We start from the raw sequence: 25,983 nt of genomic DNA, 5'->3' as shown, positions 1-25,983 counted from the left end.
CTCATTCAGGGAATCGCCTTGTGCTTTGAGAGGCTTATAAGCTCATTTCCTGGGCATTGGCCTATAGCCTATATAGTGTGCTTTTGATGTCCCATTTTCTTCGCATGAAACATTTAGCATATCTATGTCAAGTGAAATATCACGAAGCTTACACCCAGATGCGATTGTTGCCATCAATTCATTGTGAATATGCGATGTTATTCCATGACTATTCCATGACTGCTTCCACAATCAACTATATCCAGGTTCACATGTAAAAATTCTCGACATTACTTACTTTCTACTATTTATGATTCGTTAGAATAAGCCTATAAATATGGGTCACAATTTTCCTTGTTCATAATATGTCTAATCCTGAGGAGCTAGCTTCATGTTTGCTAATTGATTAATGGTTCTCTATGTGCTTAAATCAACCAAACATAAAAGATTTTAAGTGTAAGCAACTAAATTATAATCCCAATGACTAGAAGCTATTACTATTTGCACTTTTGCTCTTTGTACCATGCGATTTTCATTTCATCTTTAAAAAAATTTAATAGTGAGGTTATATCACTTCACAATTTGAAAGTATAAAATTCTTGCATCTTGAATTTCAAGAGAAATTCATTATTGGAAAAGAGCATCCACTATTAAAAACATAAAAAGCACAACTTAGAGTTTTCAACATAAGGTCTAGGAGTCACATATGTAGGTTTGGACGATCTTACAATATATTCTTTGCTTTTGCATATGGTTGAACAAACTGGTCTACATCATGTCTGGGACCTTGGACATTGTTAATCAAAAAAATATGCCACATTCTTAGCTTGAGTATATTATATTCCTTTAAGGCTTTTGTAGTAGTACCTTGTAACCTACCTTGTAACCGTGTATCATCAAGGTGTAAATAGCCAAGCCCAGAACCAAATGCAATGCATTTTACATGTTAGCTATAACAAAAAACCACTCCGAGCACTTGCTTGTTTCTTTTAAATAATTATAGATGTGCACACGATTTGCAATTGAATGTATTGTCAATAAAATACAAGGTATCTATACCTAGTTTGTATGAAATTTTTGCTCGAAGATATCCAATTAATCAAAAAATCTAATACATAGGAGGTGAAAGGAGAGCACCACTCCTATGAGGGGAGATTGCACCCAACATGCTTGTCGAGTCTCCTCCGTTAGTGTTTTAAAAGTTTGTGCATGTTTTTTCATATAGTGTTTACTGTGTTTTCAAGGATTTGCAGGTTTCACAAGCGTTTCTCATGGTAGTGGTATTAGAGCAAGGATTCATCGGTCCATAGCACAGGAAAGTCATGGTCTTGCAAGCAAAGAAACCACTCTCTGTGCATGAATAATACACAAAGAAAGTTCAGAGTAGGTCGAAGACAAGAAGAAAGTATGACAAAGTAGCTGTGATCGACCCAAGCAGAGCCCAAGCATGAAGAAGCCAACAGTGTGGATAGTGAGTAGCTGTGACCCCGAGCTAGAGTAGCTCTATCTAAGCGAATGAAAAGCCGAGTGTGTTTTTTAAAATTTACAGGTTTAGTGAGTGTTTCCTATCACTATGGTATCAAAACAAGGATTCATCCGTCCATAACATGGGAAGCTCACGGTATTGCAAGCAAAGAACCACTCTTTGTGTGTGAACAACAAGAAAAGAAAGTTTGGAGCGAGTTCGAAGTAAATAAAACAAAAGAACATCAAAATTGGAAGCAAAAGACATTAACATGGGTAGTGAGTAGCTATGACACCGACCTACAGTAGCTTCGCCTAAGTGAATAGAAGCACGAAGAAGCTAGCAGCATGGGTAGTGAGTAGTTGCAACAATGACCTAGAGTAGCTCCACCTCTCTCCCCCCCCCCCCTCTCTCTCTCCCTCTCTCCCTCTCTCCCCCTCTCTCTCTCTCTCTCTCTCTCTCTCTCTCTCTCTCTCTCTCTCAATCACATGGAGATTTTCCATCGTCTTAGCTAGGCCTTTAAAATCTCAAATTTTCTTTCGATTGGTATTAGAGACACATGTACGAGTAATAGTGTAGTTGACTAGTCAAGTAGCTTGTTCAAAAAGCTATGAAGGAGTCTGTACATTTGAAGGGCTTAGGGAATATATGTAGGAATCCTAGAGGAATTGGGAAAATATTAGAGAAGAAAACAAGCTCAAGGGCTAAGGACATTAAGGGACAATGTATAGTGCTTGTATCTGTAGATTGAAACTCCTAGCCTCCAATTTAGGCCAACATTCTCAAAATGACTCTCCAAAGGCTATTCTAATTTTTTTCATTACTTAATTTGCCAACAATCTTACCATGGAAATTCTCTCTTTCGAACCAAGGTCAGCTACACTCACCTTACCTCCGAATTGTTGTGCTACTATTTTGCATTGAGCGCCACTTCTTTATTTGCTAACAATTAGACAAGTAGACTCTCTTTGTTGCCAACTACATACTTTGACCTTGGTCTTCATTTCTTCTTCCTTGATGTGCTAAAGTGATGCATACCCATTTGAGGGCACGCTCCATAACTTTTTTTTGATTTGTTTAAAACCAAAAAGGATTGAAAATTTGGATTCCAAACTAGTGGGGTCTATTGCATGGTGGTCTTAAAACATTGATAGTTGTTGGTATTGGTATCTAGATTCACCCTAAAATGGAAGAAGTTAGAAAATTGCAATTCGTGCAAGTGAAAAGCCGATAGCGTGCCCTTTGGCCTATTTGTGTTTTGAAGCATTTTAGGCCACGTTGCACTTATTTGGGATATCCAATTCGGCTGATGTGTATCGCTGGAGGGGGGAAACTGACAAGGCTGAAATTTTGCTACTCCCCCAAATTTTGAATTTTCACACCTTCCACCCATTGAAGATTCCTTGCAACCTGCCCTCGCCCTGCAACCTGCACGCACTTCGACGTGACCTTGCGCAGACTTTAGTTTGCCATTTTCTTCTTTCAGGTAAGTTGTCTTCTATTCTTTGCTTGCCTTACCAGCTAGGTTCTCTGGGTCTATTCTGGATCGATTGTGGCCATGGCGTTAATGGCAACATTCAGCTTGCCATGGCTTGCAAGAGAAGTAGACAGAGGCTACGAGACAAGAAAGCTGAAAAGCCAGGTTAATGCAGAAGGAACAACATGCGGGTTGAGAAAAGCACTGGTACGGTATCGAAACGGTAACAGACGACACTTTTGTAACATTTGCGAAGGGAGAAATAACGATAGGAAGAAGACTCCTTCTAGAGCAGCAGCAATAAGTTGTAGATGCACGCATTCAATCATTGACATCAGAGCAAAGAACATGACTTGTGGTGTCACGATTGGTGGGAGCATTCGAGGGAGCAACATAAGGCCATTCAAGTGATTACCAGTCTGGAGTCTTCACAAGCTTTAGCCTACACCCTAAAGTTCGTAGAGTAACAACCCTACCACACCTTGGGAGATGCACGCCCAAGAGGTGATGCTCTCTAACCTGAGAAATGGCCTACAGAAAGTAAAAGGGGTGCACAACTTAGATCAACTAGCTACAAAGAGGGCGACATTAGCTATGTTGGTGTCCCCTGAAACAAAGTAGAAATGTCTTGGGCGCACAATGTCAAAGTTGGTGTCCCCTAAAATAAAGGAGAAACATCTTGGGTGCACAATGTTGTCAATCATAAGGACAAATGTGGCTCTAGTGGTTGAACGTAGAGTAGAAGCAATGCATGATCATCCCGATCCGAGAAGTCTGTGGGCTTCAACAGAATGCAAGAAAAGGAGAGACAACCTAACTGCAGAAGTCTTTGCTATAGTGACTATGTTTTGGCACAAAAACACGAGAGTTTCTCCAAATAAAAAGGACATCTGTAAGAAGTGGTCGGGACACAAGGTATTTGAGGAGCACATCGTACACATGCTAGAGATACGATGCGGGTCAGTAGTGCCTAAACCAACCCAGTGGTTGTTTGTGAGATTGAGCTTTGGGATAGTTTACGTGTTTCATTTCTTAAACTAGGCTTGGACTAAATGTGATTGTCCTAAACCAGCCCGATGGTTGGAACATCATGCAACCGTAGGCTGGTTCAACTCAATCGTCAGTTATGTGATTGTCTTGAACCAGCGTGGTTGAATAGACATTAGTTGTTGTCCAGCCCAATGGCATGGTTGAGCAAAAATTAACAGCAATATATTTTGCAATATATTATTATTTTACTAAACCAGCCCGGTGTTTGGAACATCATGCAATCATGTGGCTGTTTCGAACTCAATCACCAGTTATGTGATTGCCTTGAACTAGCATGGTTGAACACACATTAGTTGTTGTCTAGTCTAATGTTGTCCTAAACCCTAAACCAGTGGTTGGAACATCATGCAACCGTGGCTGCTTCAGCTCTCAATCACCAGTTATGTGATTGTCCTGAACCAGTGTGGTTGAATAGACATTAGTTATTGATGAGCCTGGTGGTTGAAATTATTGTGTTTCTTAGTACTTAAATTCGTTAAATTTAATTTCTTGCTATTCGGGTCATATACCACTGTTAAATTGTGGAATTCGGAAATGAAAAGTAATATATTGCTATTTTCTAGTAGTGAAATTCAGAAATGAAAAGCAATATACTTGTTATTGTCTAATATGTGAACTTGAAGCCGTTAGGCTAAACCATCCTGGTGGTTGAAACCGTGACAGTGTCCTAAACCATCCCGGTGGTTGAAATTGTGACTATACTAAATGTATCCCAAACCAGCCCGGTGGTTGACTGCTGTCCTAAACCAACCCGATGATTGAAATTATGACTGTCCTAAACCAGCGCGGTGGTTGAAAATTGTTTTTCTTCATTATATACTTTAATTAGACTGTGTTTTGTATTCTTTTAGTAGTAGCAAAAAGGAGGCTCATTGTTCTGTTGTTCCCACATGTTGGGTTAGTAGTTGGAGTTGTATCTCAAGTTTGTGGATCAGAATGTGAAAATTTCAATAAGGAAGAGGAGCTTTGAGCATTGTAAGCCCTGGTACATCAGGAAACTCAAAAACAATAATGTTTATTGTTGCAAAACACACATAGACTTCGGCAAGCTATGGATGACTTGAGATCTGGTCGTGTTGGAGCATTGCTCCATGGGGATCGATGCCCATGCCTCCCCAATGAATGCGCAATCTGTAGGCCACCTGGATCCTCATCATGTGTTGCAAGGGAGGGTAGGTTTTGTAGCCTGAGGTCTCTGTGCGAGCCAGTGGTTTATCCAAAGGGAGACTGTGAGTGGCACAGGCTTGAATGCATTCGCAGCATATGCAAGCATTGCAGAATGTCAATGTTGAAGGACTGAGATGACAATTGGGATTTGCCATCCACACAATTCTTTAGGTTGGTTAACACACATCGCGTCCTTTCAATTGCTTTACTACTGCTTGAACCTACCAGAATTTGCAAGTTCCTCTCGTATCAAGAAAGAAGTGAATGGTCTTCTTCAGCACATCTTGGAGGTCTGTTGGCAAGCTTGAAATCTTGACTCCACCATCTTTACTAATTTGAGCATTGGGGTATATGTCTAGAATATCCTATCTCTTCCAGTGCTTCTCGAAAAAGTGTGCTTGCGAATTGCCTCCAAAAATTCCTAGAGCCTTTTCAATCACACTTTCATTGATGGTAATCTTTTGACCTTGACAGACTAGTTGCCCCTCCTTCATGTTCACCTCCTAAACCATCCAGGTGGTGAAGTTTTGGAGAGCATCCAAATTAGGCTTTTGAATAGCAAGAGTGGAGCTCCCATATGTCACGATTTCAAAATCGGGGGAGGAGGGCTCTCACACTATGCTGCAGAGGGGGAGGAAAGATTGTGTGAGGAGCTCCTGAACTATACAGGGTCCATTCCAAGAGGGGATAGAAGCTGTGGGAATTGTGCAAGGAATAAAGAAATGGTTGAAGCAGTGAAGGAAATGAGAGGGATAGAAGATGAAGCAGTGAAGGAAATGGAATAGTGGAGGCTTTAGATTGCAAGGGAGAACAAAACGTTCGAGAGGGATAGAAGAGGAAATGGTTAAGGGAATGGAATAGCGGTTTGTAGTAACTACATTATCAAGGTGAGAGCCACCGTGGTGGTTGTAGCCTGACTACTGTCAAGGAAGGTGAGAGCCACCACGATGGTTGTAGGCTGACTACTGTCAAGGTGAGAGCCACCGTGGTGGTTGGCCCGAATTTTGAATAACTCAAGGCAGCAGTACTGAGTTGCATGGTAATGAATGATTAGAGGTAGTGGCATCTAAGATTCCCAGCCACACCTGTGGTGGCGGCTAAGAACCACCGGGTTGTCAGTTAATTACCAGCCACCGTAGTGGCCCGCAATTACTCAGCTTCCAGTTACCACCACCTGGCTTGCATGCATTATTACTACAAGTGTAGTAAATTATGGTAATGAGGGATTAGAGGTGATTAGGCTTCATGATTTACTTTTGTGGGAATTACTGCCTGATGGTGGTGGCTGTCATCAACCACGTTTGTCGTGGCTACGATTCCACCGTGCCACTGCTCACCCACCATCGCGCTTTAGCATGCATGATCACTATAAGTGCAGTAAAAAATACTAGTCACTAGGCTCGCATGCTCAGTAGAGAACTAGAGTGCATGGTAATGAGTGATTAGACATGGTAATGAGAATTACTGCTCGGTGGTAGTAGCTCTCATCAGCCACATGTGTCATGGCTAAGATTCCACTGGGCTGACAGTTAATTACCAGCAGCCACCATCGGCGGACTGGCACCACATGGCGTCTTCTTCATGATTACCAACCCGTCTGGGGGATTCCACTGCGGTGGCTTGCAATTCATATGGATGGAACCCTAGACTCCAACCACCATGATGGCTCGAACTTTATAATTAATATATATAAGATCCGTGGCATTTGGAATTTTACTACGTTGCTCTGATCCGCCCATGCTCCGCTACTTTTCTCCACACCCCTCCTCTAGCTCTTTTTCGCCCCTGCTCTACTTTGCTCCATGCTCTCTCCTTCAACTCTCATCAATGTATATGCTCCCCTGCTCATCTTCTGCTCACCCACTCACCTTCAGCATGCCTAGTACCACCCCCTCTGTGATAACAATAATATCTGTCTTCTCATATAAGGTGATTGCATTGCACTCACTTGGAGCAGAAATGCTAGCACTAGTGGAGACCCTTTGTTCCCACAGGCAAGTCCCCACACATCTGAATGTCATCACCTTAGATAACATGCTCTCACATAGGGCCTCTTTATGGCTATGATGTATGGGTTCCCCCTAGATGTCCAACAAAGGCCTCAATATTTTCAGAGCAGAGTACTCTCGACTTGCTAGGGGGGCCATAATCTGAGTCCTAGCGATGTGGATGGTCTTCGGCCTCTCCATCGTATTCTTCTTTGGCTCCCTAAAAAATTTTAATGCAACAAGCTAGACTGGCGGAAAACTGAGTTGTACAAATTCCCTCTTGCTCAAACGAGGCTCTCAGCAATGGCTGGATGTAATCTTTTTGGCTCTCAACAAACTTTTGGCTCACTAGATGTAATGTTTTGGTCTCTAAGGCATTTATGTAATCTCCTTTTGTTCAATTTGAGGCTCTCAGTATGGACTATTGTTAACTTTAATATTTGTATTTGAATGGTTATGACCACTACCTATAATCTTTTGTTTAAGGCTTTCAGCAACTGCCGAGTTTTTATAAATGTAAGATCATCTGTTCAATTTTTGCTCGGTATAAGTTTATAATTTTTATATAATTTATTATTGGACGTAAAGGTACACAATCTCTTTTGCTCAATTTTCACTCGATAAATTGTACTTTTGCCACAAATGCCGTGTGACCCGCACACACCTTGACGTGACCTTTCACAGATTTTGGTTTGGCATTGTTGTCTTTCAGGTAAGTTGTCTTCTATTCTTTGCTCACCTCACAAGTTAGCTTCTCTCTGTTTTGGAGGGTCTGACCATCACCATGGCATCAATGGCAACATGTAGATTGCCATGGCTTACAAGAGAAGCAAATAAAGGCTGTGAGACAAGAAAGTTAAAAAGCTTGGTCAAGGCACAAGAAACAAATTGTGGGTCAAGGAAAGCAATGGTGCGGTATCAAAATGGCAATGGAAGACAATTTTGCAATGTTTGAGAAGGGAAAAACAACGAGAAGAAAATAGAATCCTTGGAGAGGAGCATCAAAAAGTAGTTGTAGATGTAGGCATTTGATCATTGCCATCGGAGCAAAGAATACGAGTTGTGGTGTCACGATTGGTGGGAGCATTCGAGGCAGCAACATCAAGCCATTCAGGTGAATACCAGTTTTGAATCTTCACAAGCCGTAGCCTGCACCCTATGTTTGTAGAGTAACAACCCTACCAACACCTCGAGAGATGCACACCCAAGAGGAGATGCTCTCTGACCTGAGAAATGATCTACAGAAAGTGAAAGGGGTGCACAGCTTAGATCAACTAGCTGCAAAGAGGGCAACATTAGCTATGTTGGTGTTCCCTAAAACAAAGGAGAAATGGCTTGGGTGCACCATGTCGAAGATGTTTTCATTTACTCTCTTTTTTAATGCTCTTATTTACACAACCCCCATATTATTTTATCTTATTTGCCTCTCCAAGTAGTCACTGACCCCCCTTTCTATTTTCTCCCCTCTTACTCCCTGTAGCTCTCCCCCTTCCCTTGCCATTTTTAAATAATAAATAATAATTGTCCCTTTTTGTAGATTTTAACAAATAGCACCCATTTACACACACACACACACGCACACATGCACGCACGCATCCTAGCACAAGCACTTTTTAAAAAAAATTTATTAATTTGTTTCCCAACACTATTTTCTTTAACTTTATCTCAAACACCCTCTTTGTTATCCTCTTATTTTCTTTGTAGTAATGGCACATTTCCTTAAAACTCCCCCAACCCCATCGCAACCCCGACAAACTCACCAACTCATTCTCATACATAGTTATACACTTACACGTACTAAAGTCCTCCCTATAGGCACATTTTTTCACACTAACACTTCCACATGTAAAATCCCTTAACAAAACCCCCTCAATTATCCCCCCTAACTAACCCTCAACCCCATTTGGCACCCCCACCTTCCCACCAGCCATGACATGTAACCTAACTATCTTTCATGCATGAACAAATGGTCGTGGTTGAACATTTTCTTATATGCAATCTTGGAATGACCAGTTCTCTATATATTTGTGCCCTTATTGTGTGTCTTATGCTCTTACACAACTGTGAATGGCCTCTCATGGCCTCCCTTACCTCACTTGTGATCTTCCCCCTTTGTTGCCTTGCAAGCTACCTTCTTGCTCAAGCTCTTCATTGGCTAATCCCTCTGGCTATCCGCTTGGATTTATGTCTCTTGCATCGTGGGTCTCCAACTTCGTAGTTACATGAACCAGCCAACCCCCTCTCTCATTTAGGTTTGGTACCTCTTATTGATGGATTAACAAAGTACTATGACTTCTTCCTAAACCTCAGGTGGCCACTTCCTGCTCCTACTTCTACGTCTTATGAACCTTGCTTAAGATCCTTGTCCTCTCCTGGTCTCCTTGCTTACTTGACCAATATGGCTCCAGCAATTGAACATAGAGCGGAAGCAATGCACGATCATCCCGAGCCAACAACAGCAACCAGCAAGTCTGTGGGCTTCAACAGAACATAAGAAAAGGAGGGACAGACTAAGTGTGGAAGTTATTGTTAGAGTGATGATGTTTTGGCATGAAAATACGAGAGTTTCTCCAAATAAAAGTCAAAGATTCTTGAGTGTTCAAAGTAAATGAGGAAACAGTGGACTTTATGGACAACTCTTACTAGAGAAATAAAGTCAAGCTCCAAATAACAATGAGACAATGAGATAATGCTTTTATGATGACTTTGAACTCATTCAGACAGTGTACCCATACACAAGAACAAATTGACTACATAAACAAAAAATGTTTCAGTGCCCCACCACAAGACCACACTTTCCTACACCTCTTCTACACAAACATGAAAACTAACAAACATAATGATCCTATCCTACAAATAGTGCAAGGCAAAACATATATACTAAAAGTAATTGATGAGTGTATTGAAACACCATGCAATAGTCCAAAAATGGTGGGTGACCCCAAGGCAACTAATGGCCTTAAAACAACTATCGCGATAAAATAAGTAATGCTCATTGAACTATGTTTAGGAAACACAAACCAACAAGAATGACTTGTTAATGGAGCTGATGGAGTGTTCAAAGGAATTTCGACATTCATAGGAAAAGATATTATGCGGACATAATTCTCACACGATGAAGGGTTTGAATGTAAGAAACAATAACAAAGACATCTACGTAGGTCAAATATTTTTTAGGTTGGACTCCTATTTTCCAAATAAAAAAAGTTCATATAGGACCATCAAATATTTCCACACTAATGAGAGAGCAATTTCCTATCCAACCAGCAATAGAAAGTAGAATAAACAATACACAGATCTCAAGGCTTAACAATGGAGAAGGTGCCCTTTTCCTTGAAACATATCTATGGACATGGGCTTGCTTACATTGCCATATCATGAAAACGTTTACTTGTTGGAGCCATTACAAAAGGAAAATTTTCATGTTGACAAAGATGTCCAACAAGAAATGGAAAGAATCACACTACAAAGAGATGGCGCACAGTAAAAGAACAACTATCCCAATAAGAAGGCTTTAACATAACCATTCAAATTTTGAACACAAGATCCTTCCAAAAATACAAGATTGACATTCAAGAAACAACATATATAATACAACTACATGTGCTTTTCTTACAAGGGTCCCAAACACAAAATTTGTAACATTCATTTATAATAGTTTCCATATCTCAATTTATCTTCTTGTGGAGTGTTTGGCAAAATCACTGCTTACTATTTATTTAGGCTTCTCTAGCTCAAAAAAAAGCACGTCAGTTATAAGATTGATTTCTTTGTGAACACATGCTCTACAAACATGAATTCTTGTATGTAATGAAGATGAGTATGCTGACATTTAGAGGCATTGTTGGAATATTCCTTGTGTTGGAAACAAGACATAGAAGGGTGTGTGGGTTTGGATAAGCTTGTGGAGAATAAGACCAATGACATGGATTAGGACCAAAATTATTATTGGGGATAAGGACCCCAAAATAAATAAGTATACACACATCTGAAGTGCGTGATAGAGGAATGCAATCCAATATTGAGTTGGATTTTTATTGTGTCTTCTCTCCACATTTGAGTACTCTCTTGTTACACACATCTGAAGTGTTGATAGAGGAATGCAATCCAATATTGAGTTGGATAATTCTTGTGTCTTGTCTCCACGTTTGAGTACTCTCTTGTTAGGACATCTCCATGTAATATAAGCAAGAAAAGTGCATAGGTATTACTGGTAGTTTCCTACATTATCTATCACACATATTGAGAGCGGAGTTTGTACTAAATCAGACAATCATGAGTTGGGTTGAGTACATAGACACACGACATAGGACCTAGAATAGACAAATTTAAGGATAGAAAAGAACAAAAGATGAAATGAAAATGCCATATTTATACCAGCAAAATGCAAAGCTCATTCCACCGTAGAGTTCTCTACTCAATGCATATGGAAACATAAATGCACATATTCAATTAAATAATAACTATGGTAACCCTTAGAATGGGATGATCTACCTCATAGATATGCATTCCCACCAACGGTCATCCACATCATGTGATGATGCTGGGCATTCAACCTAACTATATGTTTAAACTTGACTGACATCTACACACCTCGAGCAGTGGTTACATAACTACCTTAGGTGGTATGTCTATGAAGGCATGTTAGGTGTGGTCTCCAATAGGAGGCTTGATGATGCCTTGTTAGGCTCAAATAGGCGAGAGCCCAATGAGCTAGACCTACAACACTGTGGCACTTGCAACAAGGGATGGATGAAAATCTATGATTGCTGCAAAGCCTGATGAGAAGTTAGATGCCTTAAAGTAATGAACAGCACCTATGCTAATACATACATCAATTTAGGACCAAATGCTAGGGTTGGGAACACACAATGAATGTTATCTCTAAGTCAAAAATGACTCAAACAATGCTATTGTCATGTTCAAGATGTTGAATAGTAGTAGCTGGTTGGTAAGGAGACTAGCTGGATTTGCAACTTCAATTTATTTGAGCTCCTACTACCCATTAAAATCCCTCACACAATACCACTTGTTGAGGAAAGGATGGAGACTATCGCAACAAAGAAAGTCAATCACTGAACTAGTCTAAATATAGAAGAACACCATGAGAGGTAGATGTTGTGTAAGTACATGCCTATAGTTGTGGGAGATAGCTTCCTTAGGATAGGCTATTGATGCTCAACTTAGCTAGGATCGCTAATGATTGTGGAAACAAACCATCGTTTGTGTATCGCTCTTGCTTCTTCAAGATCAAGGTCAAAAGTAGAAATATATTACCTACTGCTAGATCACCAAAAACCTGCTCACAACACCTTCTAAGAAGCTATAAGGCTTCACCCATCCACAATCTCTTTGCCTCATCATTGCGGACCAGGGTAATCATAGGGACATGTTGGGGAATGGGTGGAGGAAGGGGCAGGAACTAGGGAAGAACAACGCAGTCTCATGCATAAGACTACATGAGGGTAGAGAGATTTCAGTACCATGAGATATGCATCCTCTTTAACTTGATTCCAAAACACCTGCCTCTATTGGGCTTTTGCCAACTGCATCTAGAGGGATTTGTGATTTGCCCATCTGCAAATCCTCAATGTTATCCCTCATCTTGGCGTTCTCCTTCATGAACAAGAGGACTTGAGACATGGTGGACATTTTGGTAACTAAATGCACTTAGTCCAAGGAATTAGAGGTGTTGAAATTGGCATCAGTTGGGTAGGAGGTGGGGTGGAGGGAGGCATTATTGGATTAGCGGCCCCATAGCTATCAGATTCTAGGAGCAAGGTTTGTCAGAGTTGAGTCTCTATGCATTTTCCACCTTGTGTGTAGTGCATTGGGCCACTAGTTCAAGGTTCTAGATCTCCAAGAAGTAGTACACCTCCTACTTGTCTCATTCCTCACTCTCTATCCCAAAATAAATCTTTTCCACCTTGAGTTCCTCCTTGGAGATGTTTGAATTCTACTGGAGGATGATGATCTTCTCTTTCAAAGGATAACATCTTTGGACCTAGTGGATGTGTCCTATGCTCTGCCAAATGCATGAGGGCATTCAACTTGGTTGGTATCTCTATCAAGAACACCTTACCCTTCCGTTGTGTCCTGGTAATACCCTACAAACTATCCTTGGGCGGCCTTCTAGTTATCAATGGGCTAGGTATTGCCCGTTGTAGCCTCCTCTTTGACCTTGTTGCTCTTTTGGTCAGATTGTTGATCTGTAAGGTCTGATAAGGGGGAAGTGGTGCCACATGTCTTGCATCATTTTTTGTCTTCAAATTGTTGTTTTAGAGAAGCTCTATAGATAGAGGATCAGGCACAGCTTCTTGATTTCATGTTGCCACAAGGTCACACACTCATCATTGTTCCCAATCCCTATGAGCTCTATAAGCCCATCTAGGTCCAGCTAGTTATGAGTGTCTACCAAGTTAGTGGCCGCTCTTGCTTGAGCTTCAACGAGTAGCACTCGGGTTTGGGATGATTCATGTCAACTTTTGAGGTAATCTAAATTTAGAGATGGGTTGCTTCCTATGCGTTGCAAAGATTGATGGATTCCAAGCTAAGGTGTTCAATGTGCTCCTTCAATTACTCTCTTGGATTTCTATCTCCCTCATCTTTTCATTCACGGTGGAGCACATCTCGGCAACCTACCATTGAAGGGCCATCTACCTCTAAAAATGGGATAAGTGTCAGGCACATTTCCAACCTACCAGCAGCCAATCCGCTCTAAACTATGAGATAGCTAGGACATCCAAAGGGGGGTCACGTGGATGCATAATCGCGAGCATAACTAGACTCCTCCAACTCTGACTTCTACTTCTTGGTTGGCTTTGGGGTCTCCAACATGGTCTTCCACATAGGAAGTCAGTGAGGTTGCTAGAAAATCTTGACAAGGCCGAGGGTGATGATGACTAAGTGAGGGTGCTCATAAGGGGTGGGAGGGCCACATAGATGAAAAGTAGAATGTAGGCCTACAAAAAGAACCATTGGACATGAATCGAAGGGATTCCAAATGCAGGGGACAAAATTGACAAGATGGAGAAGGGTACGCGGGCACAATCTGGACAAAACTTCAGTCACCCACATCAAGGCCATAATAACTTGAGAGAATGAAGGAACAAGGAGCATTGATGTAGAGAATGGTAGGGAGATGGAGGTTACTAGTTTGAGGTTATCTATCATGATCGGGTCAGACTCATCCATCCCTTTGGGTGCAAACTCGTCCATTCTTTCAATAGTATGGGCTTGGGGGTCCTCTTCTTGAGATTAAGGACTCTACTCTTTTACTTTGTGGGGATAAATGACCTAGCTCCCATAGTCTCCCTCATGCCTATTCCCAACAAGTTGTTGGGATTAGAAGTTAATTTTGAGTTATACCAGCTTCTTTCCCTCATAAGTGAGTTGGAGCCATCCCATTTTTGTCAACAAAGCTGTAGAAGTGGTAGCAAGGTATAGCCTTGGTATTCAAACCACAAAGCCTAGACTCCTTGGCTTTCTTCTTATCAAATAGCACTTCCATATCAGAGGTTCTTGTAGACTAAGCCTCCTTGCTCCATCCGTGGGGAGGTGTAGCTAAGTTCTCATGAGCTCCTCAACAATGTATACTTTCCACCATTGGTCACTTGAACCATATCGTTGGGGTGCGCTAACAGGTCCACGATGCTATTCAACTTCAGGGTGCACAAGAGTACTACTCTAGGGAATGGCTACTACTCTATCAAGGTCCACCTTAATCAACTATGCCTTGATCTCGATAGGCTTGGTGTTGAAGGCCTTAAGTAGCTAATAGTGCACCACTGTTGATGGAGTGAAATGCCAAAGGAGATTGCACAAATAGATGCAAAGGAAAGCAAGCAGCAACAACAGAGTCGTAAGCAAGAAGAGGTCGCTAGCAACTAAGGGTAGCACAAGCTAGTTCAAGAGGAGCAATAGCAAAAGGGTGTGCAAGAACCTATAAGGAAAAAAAGGAGCTCATTTTGGGGCCTTAAGATAAATTCATGATTTCTTCATTTTTCTTTCCTTGAAAACAATAAAATATCACATATTCCTATTGACATAAATTGCGAAATTTGGTATTTTTGACATCAGTGGCATGTTTGAAGCGAGTCAAAGCCCTAGAAAGGACTTTTGAAACAACGAACATGGGCACTCGGAGGCCCAAAAAAGGCAAAAAAAAGTCCTTGTTGCGGGGGATTTAGCCCACTCCCCACTTGTGAAATTGAATTTGATTTGACAGGTTTGGCACCCTTTAAATCGCATTCAATTGCACCAGTGGTTTTTCGAGCCTTTTTGGCCTTTCCCGAGCCTCTTAGTGCTTGTTTTTGGCATTTCAAAGGTTTTTCAAGGGTTTTGACCGACTCCCCACTTGTGCAATGGAATGCAATTTGATAGGGTTGGCACCTTGTGAAATTGCATTCAATTGCATGTGTTTTTCCGGACCTTTTTGGCCTTTTTCAGGACTCCACGTGCTCGTGTTTGACATTTCAAAAGTTCTTCCGAGGGTTTTGGCCCACTTCAGATGCATCGGTGATGCCAAAAATACCAAATTCTCCACCGTTTGTTAGATATTATAAAGTAGCTCAAGTATCCTCATTGAATACACACTCTGAGATATTTATTATTATTTTTTGTTTTTCTAAGATTTTCAACATTGCGTTGGCCCTCCTTTGATTGGAGGAGGTCTATGTTCCTTTTGGGCTAAAAGGTCGGAGAAAGAGCTTTGTTTTTTCCTATAGTGCAAATGAGAGGTTACTGCAGGCACTAGTGAGGAGATGAATGGGACATAGGCTCCCTAAGCTCTGCATGCATGCACTTGCATGATTACTATTATTCAGATATTTGTGCCACACAAACTGTAGTAAAGGGCGCCTTGAGATATTCTTGCGGTCCAGGTAATGATGTGTCATCTTCCAACCGCATGACATCCACACATGCCCAAATGATAGTTGATGGCTCCATATGCTCATAATGTTAGAATAGGACTTAAGGCAAATGCCATTCATTGTCTTCTTGAAATTCTTGCCATACAACCTGCCCAACAAAAACGTGCCATCATAAAATTCTTACAGTCTAGAGATTTAAATGGAGTTGAGAGCCAAGTCAAGATTGAAGGAGTAATAGTTGTATTCTCCTTGAAGATCCAAATCTTAGAGTGACAGTTGACCCACTTGCTTGGGTACCTTGTACCCATTGGAGACATATGAGGCAATGTACCAGTCTTTGTCTAGGTCCTTGAGCTGGTCCATCCTATTGGCAAGGGACTCTTTGAGGCTAAAGAATCTAGACACTATAATTCTAAGGCTTGAAACCCAAAACTCCATGGGGACTACAGCCTTGACTGTACATACCATCTTGAAAGGTGTGATCTTGGTGGCAACCTTGCATGTTATCAGAAGGTCCATAAGGTGAATACATATCTTGGTCCCACTTGCTCTATCTTGGCACAATCTGGACAAAACTTCAGTCACCCACATCAAGGCCATAACAATTTAAGAGAATGGAGGCACAAGGAGCATTGAGGTAGAGAATGGTAGGGAGATGGAGGTTACTAGCTCGAGGTGCTCTATGATGACCGGGTCAGACTCATCCATCCCTTTGGGTGCAAACTCATCCATTCTTTCAATAGTATGGGCTTGGGGGTCCTCTTCTTGAGATTAAGGACTCTACTCTTTTTCTTTGTGGGGATAAATGGCCTAGCTCCCATAGTCTCCCTCATGCCTATTCCCAACAAGTTGTTGGGATTAGAAGTTAATTTTGGGTTATACCAACTTCTTTCCCTCATCAGTGAGTAGGAGCCATCCCGTTTTTGTCAACAAAGCTCTAGAAGTGGTAGCAAGGTATAGCCTTGGTATTCAAACCAAAAAGCCTAGACTCCTTGGCTTTCTTCTTATCAAATAGCACTTCCATATCAGAGGTTCTTGTAGATTGAGCCTCCTTGCTCCATCCATGGGAGTGTTCAAAAACATTGCACACTTAGTTTGCTTTTAGACTATGTTCCCATCTCCAATGGATATGATACTTTGCATAAGATTTACACTACATTAGTGTAGGATCTCTATAAATTATTGTACCCAAATGATATCATTTAGTATATCGTTTGAAATGTATCTTTCTCATTTCTTAGCATGCATCATACAAGAGTGTCGAGAAATACATCCATGTGATTCTTAGCCTATGTACTTGTTTTCGATGGGTATGATACTTTGTACAAAAGTTTAACTTAAGGCTTGTGCAAAGTATCAAACCATTCTTTGGCATGATTTAGAATGCAGATTTTACTTATTTTTTACTTTATGAATTTATCCTTAATCCTAAACCCTTCATCCTAAATTCTAAACCCTAAACCCTTGAACCTATACCCTAAATCATTCAACCCATATTCTACATTATAAACTCTTTACCTTAGATGCTAAACCCTAAACCTTAAACCCTAAATTGTAAACGGTAAACCATACAACTTACTATCTATATTCTAAACTCTTAAACTTAGATACAAAGCTATAAATCCTAAACTCAATACAAAGAATATATTGCAAGTTTATGTCATATATTCTTTGCATGTTTATGTCATATTGACAAAGAAATCTCCAAGCTATGAATTGTACATTTTAATAGTGGATGCTCTTTTCCAATAGCAAATATCTTGAAAATCAAGATACAAGGATTGTATAATTTAAAATTGTGCACCTCTTTAACTAACACTCTCCACCTCTCATAGAGTGCTATACAAACCCACTCTCGAGCTGTCATAGAGTGCTATACAACCCCACTCTTTAAATTTCATAAAGGCAAAATGGATATCACATGATTCAAAGTGCCAAATTGTAAAACTTGGGATTATATTTTAGTTGCTACAATCATAGGTTTTATGTTTGCTTGATGTAAGTACATCACACACCCAACAATCAATTGGCAAAACATTAAGCTAGCACCTCAAAGGAATATACACATTATGACCAAGGAAAACTGAGACCCACATTTACAGGCTCATTCTGCATAGTAGAGAGCAAGTCAAGTTGACAATCTAAAATATTGAGTATAATGAATTGTGGAAGCAATCAAGAAATAGAATCTACACAATGAATTGATGGCATCAATCAAGGAATAGCATTTGGGTGTAAGTTTCATGATATTTCAAGTGATGTAGGGGATGTTAAATGCTTCATGAATAGAGTCCCAAAGAAAAAGGTACTTTTTCTAAATAGCAAGGACATGATCAATAACCATAACTCTAAGCCACACCATATAGGCCAAGCCAGGTACAAGCCTGCTGAAAAGTACAAGACCCCTCCCTCCATGAAGGGAAATGAGGAAAGGAGCCCTCTGTGCTGTTTTAAGTGGCTATCTGTTCATGAAAGGTGGCTGAGGAGCCGTCGTCAACCTTGCTGCATGAGCCCCCCAACCTGAGAGAAGAAACGCATCACATAGATAAGCTCAACTATGGAGTAAAAAATGGAATTGAACTTATGAGTGCTGTAGTAACTTCTAATATGTACATACCAATAGATGGGTCGAAGCCCCTCCTCGACAGTTCTTTGTACTCCTGGCAAAGAGCACACGGCTCACAACAGAAATGAACACAACAGTCGTTGTAGGGTTCCTCATGAAGGCCAAAGGTCCCTCGCAATCTTTTTCGGTACGTGCACGAAAATAGACAATGGCAGCAGATCATCATAAGCACGCCATAGATCAGTCCGTTCATGCAACATGCTGCCCAATCCAATGTCGTGTGTGATCAGTCATCTGAGATTAATATCCTCTAAGACAAGAAAATTCATTGAGAAAATTGTTGAATGCAAGGAGTAGAGTCTACATACAGCCTTGGCCTTTGTCTAATATCTCCGAAATCTGTCCAAAGGTTATACAAGGTAGCCAGCATGTCATACAGCCTGCAAAGATGAAAACCATCAGATTGAGTATAGTTCCCAAAGTCAAGCGTCTAGCAGCAAATCGAAAACTGCGGGCGATCAGAAACTTACAAACACCACAATTCCCACAGCATCCACAGAGTGTGCTCTCCCAAGAAGAAGCTCCAGGCGGAGGAGGGGCGATGTAGGTAACTATGGGAGGACGGTAGTGCATAGGAAGCGGCTGCACATTGATGACCGGAGGAGGATAGTACATGGGAGAAGGCTGTGCAGCACTCTGCATAGGGGGGATGGAGTAAGGATATGGTTCTTGATATGGGAAGGGGGAGCCCTTAGCCTCGCCGAGAGCTCCTAGTCAACGCTCCTCTCTGGCTCCCTGGTTGTGTCTCTCTCTCTCTCGCTCTCTCTCGCTCGCTCGCTGGCTTGTTCCCTCTCTTTCTCTCCCTCTCTCTCAATATCTGGCTTCCCTATATACACTACCTCTTTGCATCCGCTTCCAAATTTGTCTCTGCTAGACTCGCCTCCTCCAAGCAAATATGTATCACCTTTCAAGCTTTCCTCTGACTACGCCCTTCTTCTCTAGCTTCCCCTAGCCCAAAAAGACTCCTTTAGCGCAGGCGTATCCCGTTCCGCAACCTATTTCATTGCACCCGAAATGTGACACTACGGGATTCCACCACACACTAGGAAGCTTCGGTTGGTTCCCGAGTCAATGCTGGAGACCGCGTTAAGGCGTTTCTTTTATGCTTCGTGGAACCAACCCACGTGCTTCTAGAGAACCCACCCTGCATACTCCGCAAACCACTTAAGAGGGCCTCGCCAGTGGCTCCAGGGGAGCCCTACTGGCCATGGAGCTGGAATGCTGGCTCAGCCGGGCTCCCTGGCAGAGGGCTTGCAAATTGGGCTTGCAAATTGAGATTCCAGCCCAGCATTGGACTGCTAGGAGGAAAGATCCTCTCCCATTGGTGGAGAGGAGGACAGTGCAAGCTGTGAAGCCACTGGAGGCTGCAGACCCAGTAGCAGCAGCAAGAGTCCAACTTTCTTCAAAGCATGGGGATGCGAAATTTGATGGCAGAGCCCCCTGCTATCTCAGCAACCTCCCCAGCATTTGGAGCGACGCGGGGAGCTGCTCTAACCAAGCTCGCCCAACCTTCATTGAATACATCTCCACCATGGGCGGGCAATGGGCAGGCAATCTTGCCCGTCATGGCCGTCCATGAACCTTGGGCACCACCATGGGCAGGCAATGGGCGGGCAATCTTGCCTATCATGGCCGTCCATGAACCTTGGGCACCACCGTGGGCGGGCAATGGGCGGGCAATCTTGCCCGTCCATGAACCTTGGGCACCAGTGTTCACGAAAAACCTGTAAACAGTTACAATGGATTTGTTTGCATGGTGGATTCAAGTGTTCCTCTTATTTCAAAAGGTTTCTAGAAATTGAAAGTTTTAAGGTCATAGAGTTATTTTAAGGGATAATGAATAGGATTTGAAGGTAGAACTATTCGAACAATTTTAATAACTAAGGTTTTTAAGTTTCCAAAAAAATTTATTAAAGATTGTAACATTATTAAATATAAATAAATAATTTTTAAATAGCTAAATCATGTACTTATCTCTAATCTCCTCTCACCCAATTATATCAAAAGGAGTTTATTCTGATTGGTTGTGCTCTGACCTACCCTCACCCCTTACCCTTTCTCCTCTGCGTTACTCCAGCTCCTCTTCTCCTGCATTGCTCCAACTTTACTCCTTCCTTGCTTCAACTTCTCCTCCTTCCCTTCTAGCTCTTCCTCCTTCCCTTCAAGCACCTTCCCCTCCTTCCCTTGTTCATTTCTTATGCATTGCATCGCCTTAGCTCCTCCTTCCCTCCAAGCACCTCGATTCTCCTCCTCCCCTCGTTCATCCCTCCCACAGTGCTTGAACTCTTTTCAAGTCCCACAATGCTTCAACTCTTTGCACCCACATCACGTCAAAGCATGCCCTTTTCATCCGTGAGGGCCCAAGTGTGAGAATCGACTTGTGCCATTCGACTTGCACTATACTTCTTTAACTTGTCAACAAGTTTCACAGTAAGTAGTGTTTTGTGAATGTCATCATTTCTTTTAAGTTGTCCACATTTTGGGTGTGATAAAAAATGAGAATAGCAACGATTCAGCTCCAGCGCAACATTAATCTACTTCCGTTTCAATCCAGACGTGTGTCTAGTCTAGAGTGACAAATTCGTTCCTGTGAAGCACCATTTGCAGTTCTGTTGATTCCTAATTTACATTTTTTGGAACCCGTTATATAAGGAAAGGCTTATACCGATAGAGGGTGCCTCACTAGCCGTGGAAGCTAATTCAAATGTGGAAGAGCAAGGACACATTTGCCAAAACTGAAAGGGATATAATACAACATGAGAAAAAGAAGACGAATGATTTCTAATATGGTTCCCAGATTGCGATCTTGTTGAGTATTTTTTTTCCCATGAATTGAGAAGCAGAATAGGCCGAGTGGAAGCGTAGAGAAATTCTAAAAGGGACCCTCAATGCAAAATCAAAACATGTACATATCTGGAAGTGTGGATGTTGATATTGATAGAGCGTTGATTACAAGAATGGTCACAAACATTTCACATGGATACACAGACACAGCACACTGCACACGGAAGTTTTGAGTGAGGAATTATAATGCCTTGGTTGTCCTCTAGTCCACAGATGTTTTCTGCTTTTATAAGATTGAGTCAATTCTGTGAAGGCCAATGGGGAGCAGGGTAATAGCTCTTCAGTAGTATCATTTCAAACTTGCCGAGTCTAAGTTTAGTCTAGTGAAAGTTAACAGATGCAAATCATTAATTCGACTTAATGAGATACTTGTACTTGTGAGGCTTAGAGCTAGTGGAAAATGTGTTGTTAAAAATATTTTTCCTTTGTAGGTTTCTATGGCTCCTAAGAAAGTGATGCCTTTACGAAACCAATCAACTTTATTGGCCATTCCTAGTTTTACTAGGATCCTGAATCCCTCAAAAAAATCCAACTCTACATCAAGTTATTCACGTGCTACAAAAGCTGTTATTGGTCTAAGTTCAAATGGTTCAAATGCAAGCGATGATGCATAAGTTACACAGATTGAGAATGCATGTGCTGCATGGAATGGTGATGCTTGGAGTGTTTCATTCGAGTGGGTAGACTTCGAGGCTGCTAAAGGTCGTACATTTTGTCGAATATGTAAACAAATGAAGAAGAGTTGAAGTGAATTTGGAACATGTGGTTCAGTAAATATTCAATTAAGTGCTATTAGATGCCATGCAGCCTCTCACTAGCACAATTGGGCATGCTACTCACTGAATTATGGCAAGAAGGCCCTCAAGGAAGGTTTAGATAAACAAAGAGGAAATGTTGATGTGGGTGTTCTAAATTTGTTTCAATGCAGTTACTACATTGCAAAAGAAGGCATGGCCTTATTGAAATTTTCGTCTCTATTAAATCTTCTAGAACTGTGTGGTATCCAATCTCTCCCTAGGGACTTGTATCATAATGAGAAGGCTGTTGCTGTCTTTGCATCCTACATCAGTGAAACCATCTCAAATACTATGGTAAAGAAAGTGCTAGATTCTCCATTTTTTGGTATTCTTGTGGATGAGTCCACCGATAATTCTATTATAGAACATATGATTGTTTATGTCAAATATGTGTAGCATAGAATGTGTGTGTAGAGTAGCGACGACAAAGCTCCACTTGTACGTGCATAAGGCTAGGAATAATATCTCTTAAGAATCCTCAACATGCATCTTCAACATGCAAGTGCTACATGCAACTCCTACATGCATGTTCTACATATTATTCCTAGATGCATTTTGTACATGCAACTCCTACATGCATGTTCTACATGCAACTCCTACTGTTGTGGGATTTCGAGCTCCATCAATCAACACTCCTCAAAGGCCTTCAACCTACACAACTGGGAGAGGGAGAGAAGAAGAGGAATGAAGCGGCGACATGGGAGGACTAAAATGGAAACAGGAGAAGAGGATGTGGGAGTGGCAACATGAGTAGAGGGAAAATAGGAAGGAGAAGGAGGAGGGAGGAAGGGAAGGGTATGAACATCAATAGGAGGTGAGTGTGGAGAACAAAGGAGGAGGAGGAGGCATGATGATATAGACAACAAAAAGGAAGAGAGTCATGGAAAATATGGAGATATATATTAGAGGCTAGAGCATGATGGCTATACAAGAATGAGCATGTCGCATCAAGCAATAGCCCCCTCTTTTTATAACCAAGGGGAGGGGGCTCTCCCCATAAATGCATCCTCCCACATGCATGGTGTGTGTGGAGGAATCTCCCATGTGGGCTAGGTGGGTACAAACTCTCAATTGTGTGCAACAACCCTTTGCCTCATTTTCCCACATAAATCAAACCCGATATCCCAAGTCTAAGATACCCCCTTGGTCCCTTCTCAATTTTATAATATGTTCAAGCATCTAGGAGGACAAGTGGAGGGCTGGCACAAAGAGGCATGCCGCCTCATCCCACTTTCCCTTTATGAAAATATTATCCCTTGGACTATTCCACATGGGTCTAGCCCACATAGATGTGAAAGTCTAAGATGCCCTCCCACCTCTACCAATTAAATACAATATGTCCCCTTGGACTTGGTCATATATCACTTAATGTTTCATGGGACCGCCTAGGTGGAGGGGTGACACATGGAAATTCCATGCCATCTCACCATACTATACTATTTGTTCCATGGACTATGTACAACACACCTATGGGTCCTCTTACTTGGAAGGGTGGCACATGGACATGCCTTGCCACCTCAACCTTGGACCCTTTCCACTCCATATTATATTCTACTAATACCACACACACATATTCACTTCTACCTATTACATTTACAATGGATTTTTTTTTGGCGTTAACAGATTCCCCCCCTAGGCATGGAATACGCGGCATTCCCATGCCTGGGACAACCATGCACAAAGAAGGGTTTGAGATGTTGCTTTTTGAACACCTTCTTTCCATGCGATGCAACAGACCCAACAGTCTGGGTTCTTGCCTCAATAAAAAACAATACATGGTGTCGATGCCGTATCCACACACAGTTGATCCATTACAAATTGTTCACTTCTCAAAAGGGCCACAAAACCCGAATGTTGCATCAAAAGGTACACAAGCTAGTCGTTCCCCCCAGTTAGAGAGGAAAAGACCTCCAAATAATCCTCCCTCCCGTATGTAGGGGAATCAGTCATTTCCTTGAAACATCATCCCACACCGACTCCTGTAAGAATTGTTGCAAGCTGATCTCCAAATCAATCATGGGGTCACACCTTGTGGAATCATCAAGGGATACCTTCAAAACACCCTCAACAAGAATGACATTGATTAACTTCTCGGCCTCAACATCACTGGTATTCTCAGGCCTCAAAACACACATTGACGTTTAAAAGAAACCAAGTATTCTTTTGGATTCTGATCCATCCGACCACAAAATAGGAATATCCACCATAGCTTGAAAAGAGAGAGATTGAAAACAAAGGGAAATGAAAATTTATACAAGGATGCTTATTGCCGGGGTACATAGCATTGCATCAAATTGTTCATCAGAGCGAAGAGGAGAGCCATTACCAAGGCAAGAATATGCAAATCATGCACATCACCTTCAGCTTCCTCTAGCTCTTGCAATCTCCAAGAGGTTTCTTCTAGTGGCATGCGGTCTAGCATTGCAACTTCTTCTTCTGGGCAAGTCGATGAAGTACTTTCTGAATGATAGCCTTAAGCCAAAGGATCCGAATGATGTACTTGCGATACTTTGTTTTGTGGTGGCCACATGCCCCACAATAATTATAATCTATGACTCGCATGCAAGCGGTTCGTCTCCATTGAGGACGTCCTGAATCTTGCTTCATGAACCACTTCAAACTTTAATGGCCCTCGAAATGAACTACATCATGAACCCAATTTCATGTTCTAAGCAGATAGGTTTATTGAGCTCATAAAACTGAGCAGTTTTCCTTTTTACAGCACCAGAAACCGAGGAATGCTTCACAAGATACAAGTTGTCGAATCCCGCAGGATGCACCATTGACCGTCGTCACAATGATCATGCAGAACTAGCCCACTTCTTGGTTTTAACAATCTGGACCTATAGAGCTTTGAAAGCTAAACACTTTTCTTTTTTATCGCATGTTCAAATTCCACCTCAGTTAAAAGTTATAGCCCTTGTAAACTTCCCTTAGATAACAATATATATCTATCTTTTCAAATTATTATATGAAAAGTTACTTAGCTTAGTGGTAACTAATTATTTTTGCTTTAAAAGAGGTCAAGGGTTCAAATCCCTCAAAGCCTTGAACAATGCCACATCATAAGGATGCAACCAACACATGGCGGGAGTGACACGTGGCAAACAACAAACTAACACGTGGCAGTCAGTGGGAGTGATGTGGTAACCAATAGACTAACACATGGCAGTCAGCAGACCATGACACATGGCAATTATGTGGGGTGACATCAACAAGGGTGGCGATGATTGCCACATCATCAAAGTTTGGCTCAAATTTCAAATAGCTGTAACTTTTAATCCATAAGGAATTTGGAGGAGCCTTCGAAGCCAAAAATGATCGGCAGATCGTGCTCTACGCATTGAGAACTTGATATTTGTACTCTAACTTATGAGGTCATGGGAGATTGGAGAGAGAGAGTGAGTGGGAGTGTGGAACAGGAAAGTGAGGGGTTAGAGAGAATAAGAGGGATGAGAAAGTAGGGGAAAGAAGCGGGTTTTTTTTCCCTCTTTTTTGAAGAAAAATAAACATCAACGAGAGAATAATTGAGGATATTCACATAGGTGAGGGGCCAATCAAGGAGTCATCAAAGACAGTGACGTGCCCTTCAGATGCCATGGAGATTGTATCCCACTAGCCACACCAAATTTGTAGTGGGATTTTGAGCTCCATCAATCAACACTCATCAAAGGCCTTCAACGCCCACAATCGGGAGAGGGAGAGAAGAAGAGGAAT

At 41.6% G+C, this 25,983-nt stretch overlaps 1 protein-coding gene across 1 annotated transcript; it reads right to left on the bottom strand.

Moving 5' to 3' along the window:
- Window positions 1-18,162: 18,162 nt before the first annotated feature.
- Window positions 18,163-19,689, bottom strand: LOC147880997 (cell number regulator 10-like). The gene is made up of 4 exons (XM_087369955.1): window positions 19,096-19,689; window positions 18,934-19,005; window positions 18,617-18,826; window positions 18,163-18,519 (listed from the first exon to the last, which is right to left on the bottom strand). The coding sequence occupies exons 1-4, from the start codon at window positions 19,265-19,267 to the stop codon at window positions 18,458-18,460; spliced, it is 516 nt and encodes a 171-aa protein (XP_087226081.1). The 5' UTR covers window positions 19,268-19,689; the 3' UTR covers window positions 18,163-18,457.
- Window positions 19,690-25,983: the final 6,294 nt, after the last annotated feature.

This window comes from Dipteris shenzhenensis, chromosome 31, assembly GCF_047967505.1.
Source record: "Dipteris shenzhenensis isolate YYH24624 ecotype China chromosome 31, Dip_SZ_1.0, whole genome shotgun sequence".
Classification (NCBI taxonomy): Eukaryota; Viridiplantae; Streptophyta; class Polypodiopsida; order Gleicheniales; family Dipteridaceae; genus Dipteris; species Dipteris shenzhenensis.
The sequence above is the reverse complement of the archived record's forward strand: the minus strand, read 5'-3'. Positions and strand labels throughout refer to the sequence as shown.

Coding starts and splice junctions, on each gene's coding strand:
- LOC147880997 (XM_087369955.1), bottom strand. CDS start 19,267: ATGCAGAGTGCTGCACAGCCTTCTCCCATGTACTATCCTCCTCCGGTC. Junction 18,827..18,933: donor ATTAGACAAAGGCCAAGGCT/GTATGTAGACTC, acceptor TGGATTGGGCAG/CATGTTGCATGAACGGACTG. Junction 18,520..18,616: donor GGGCTTCGACCCATCTATTG/GTATGTACATAT, acceptor TTCTTCTCTCAG/GTTGGGGGGCTCATGCAGCA.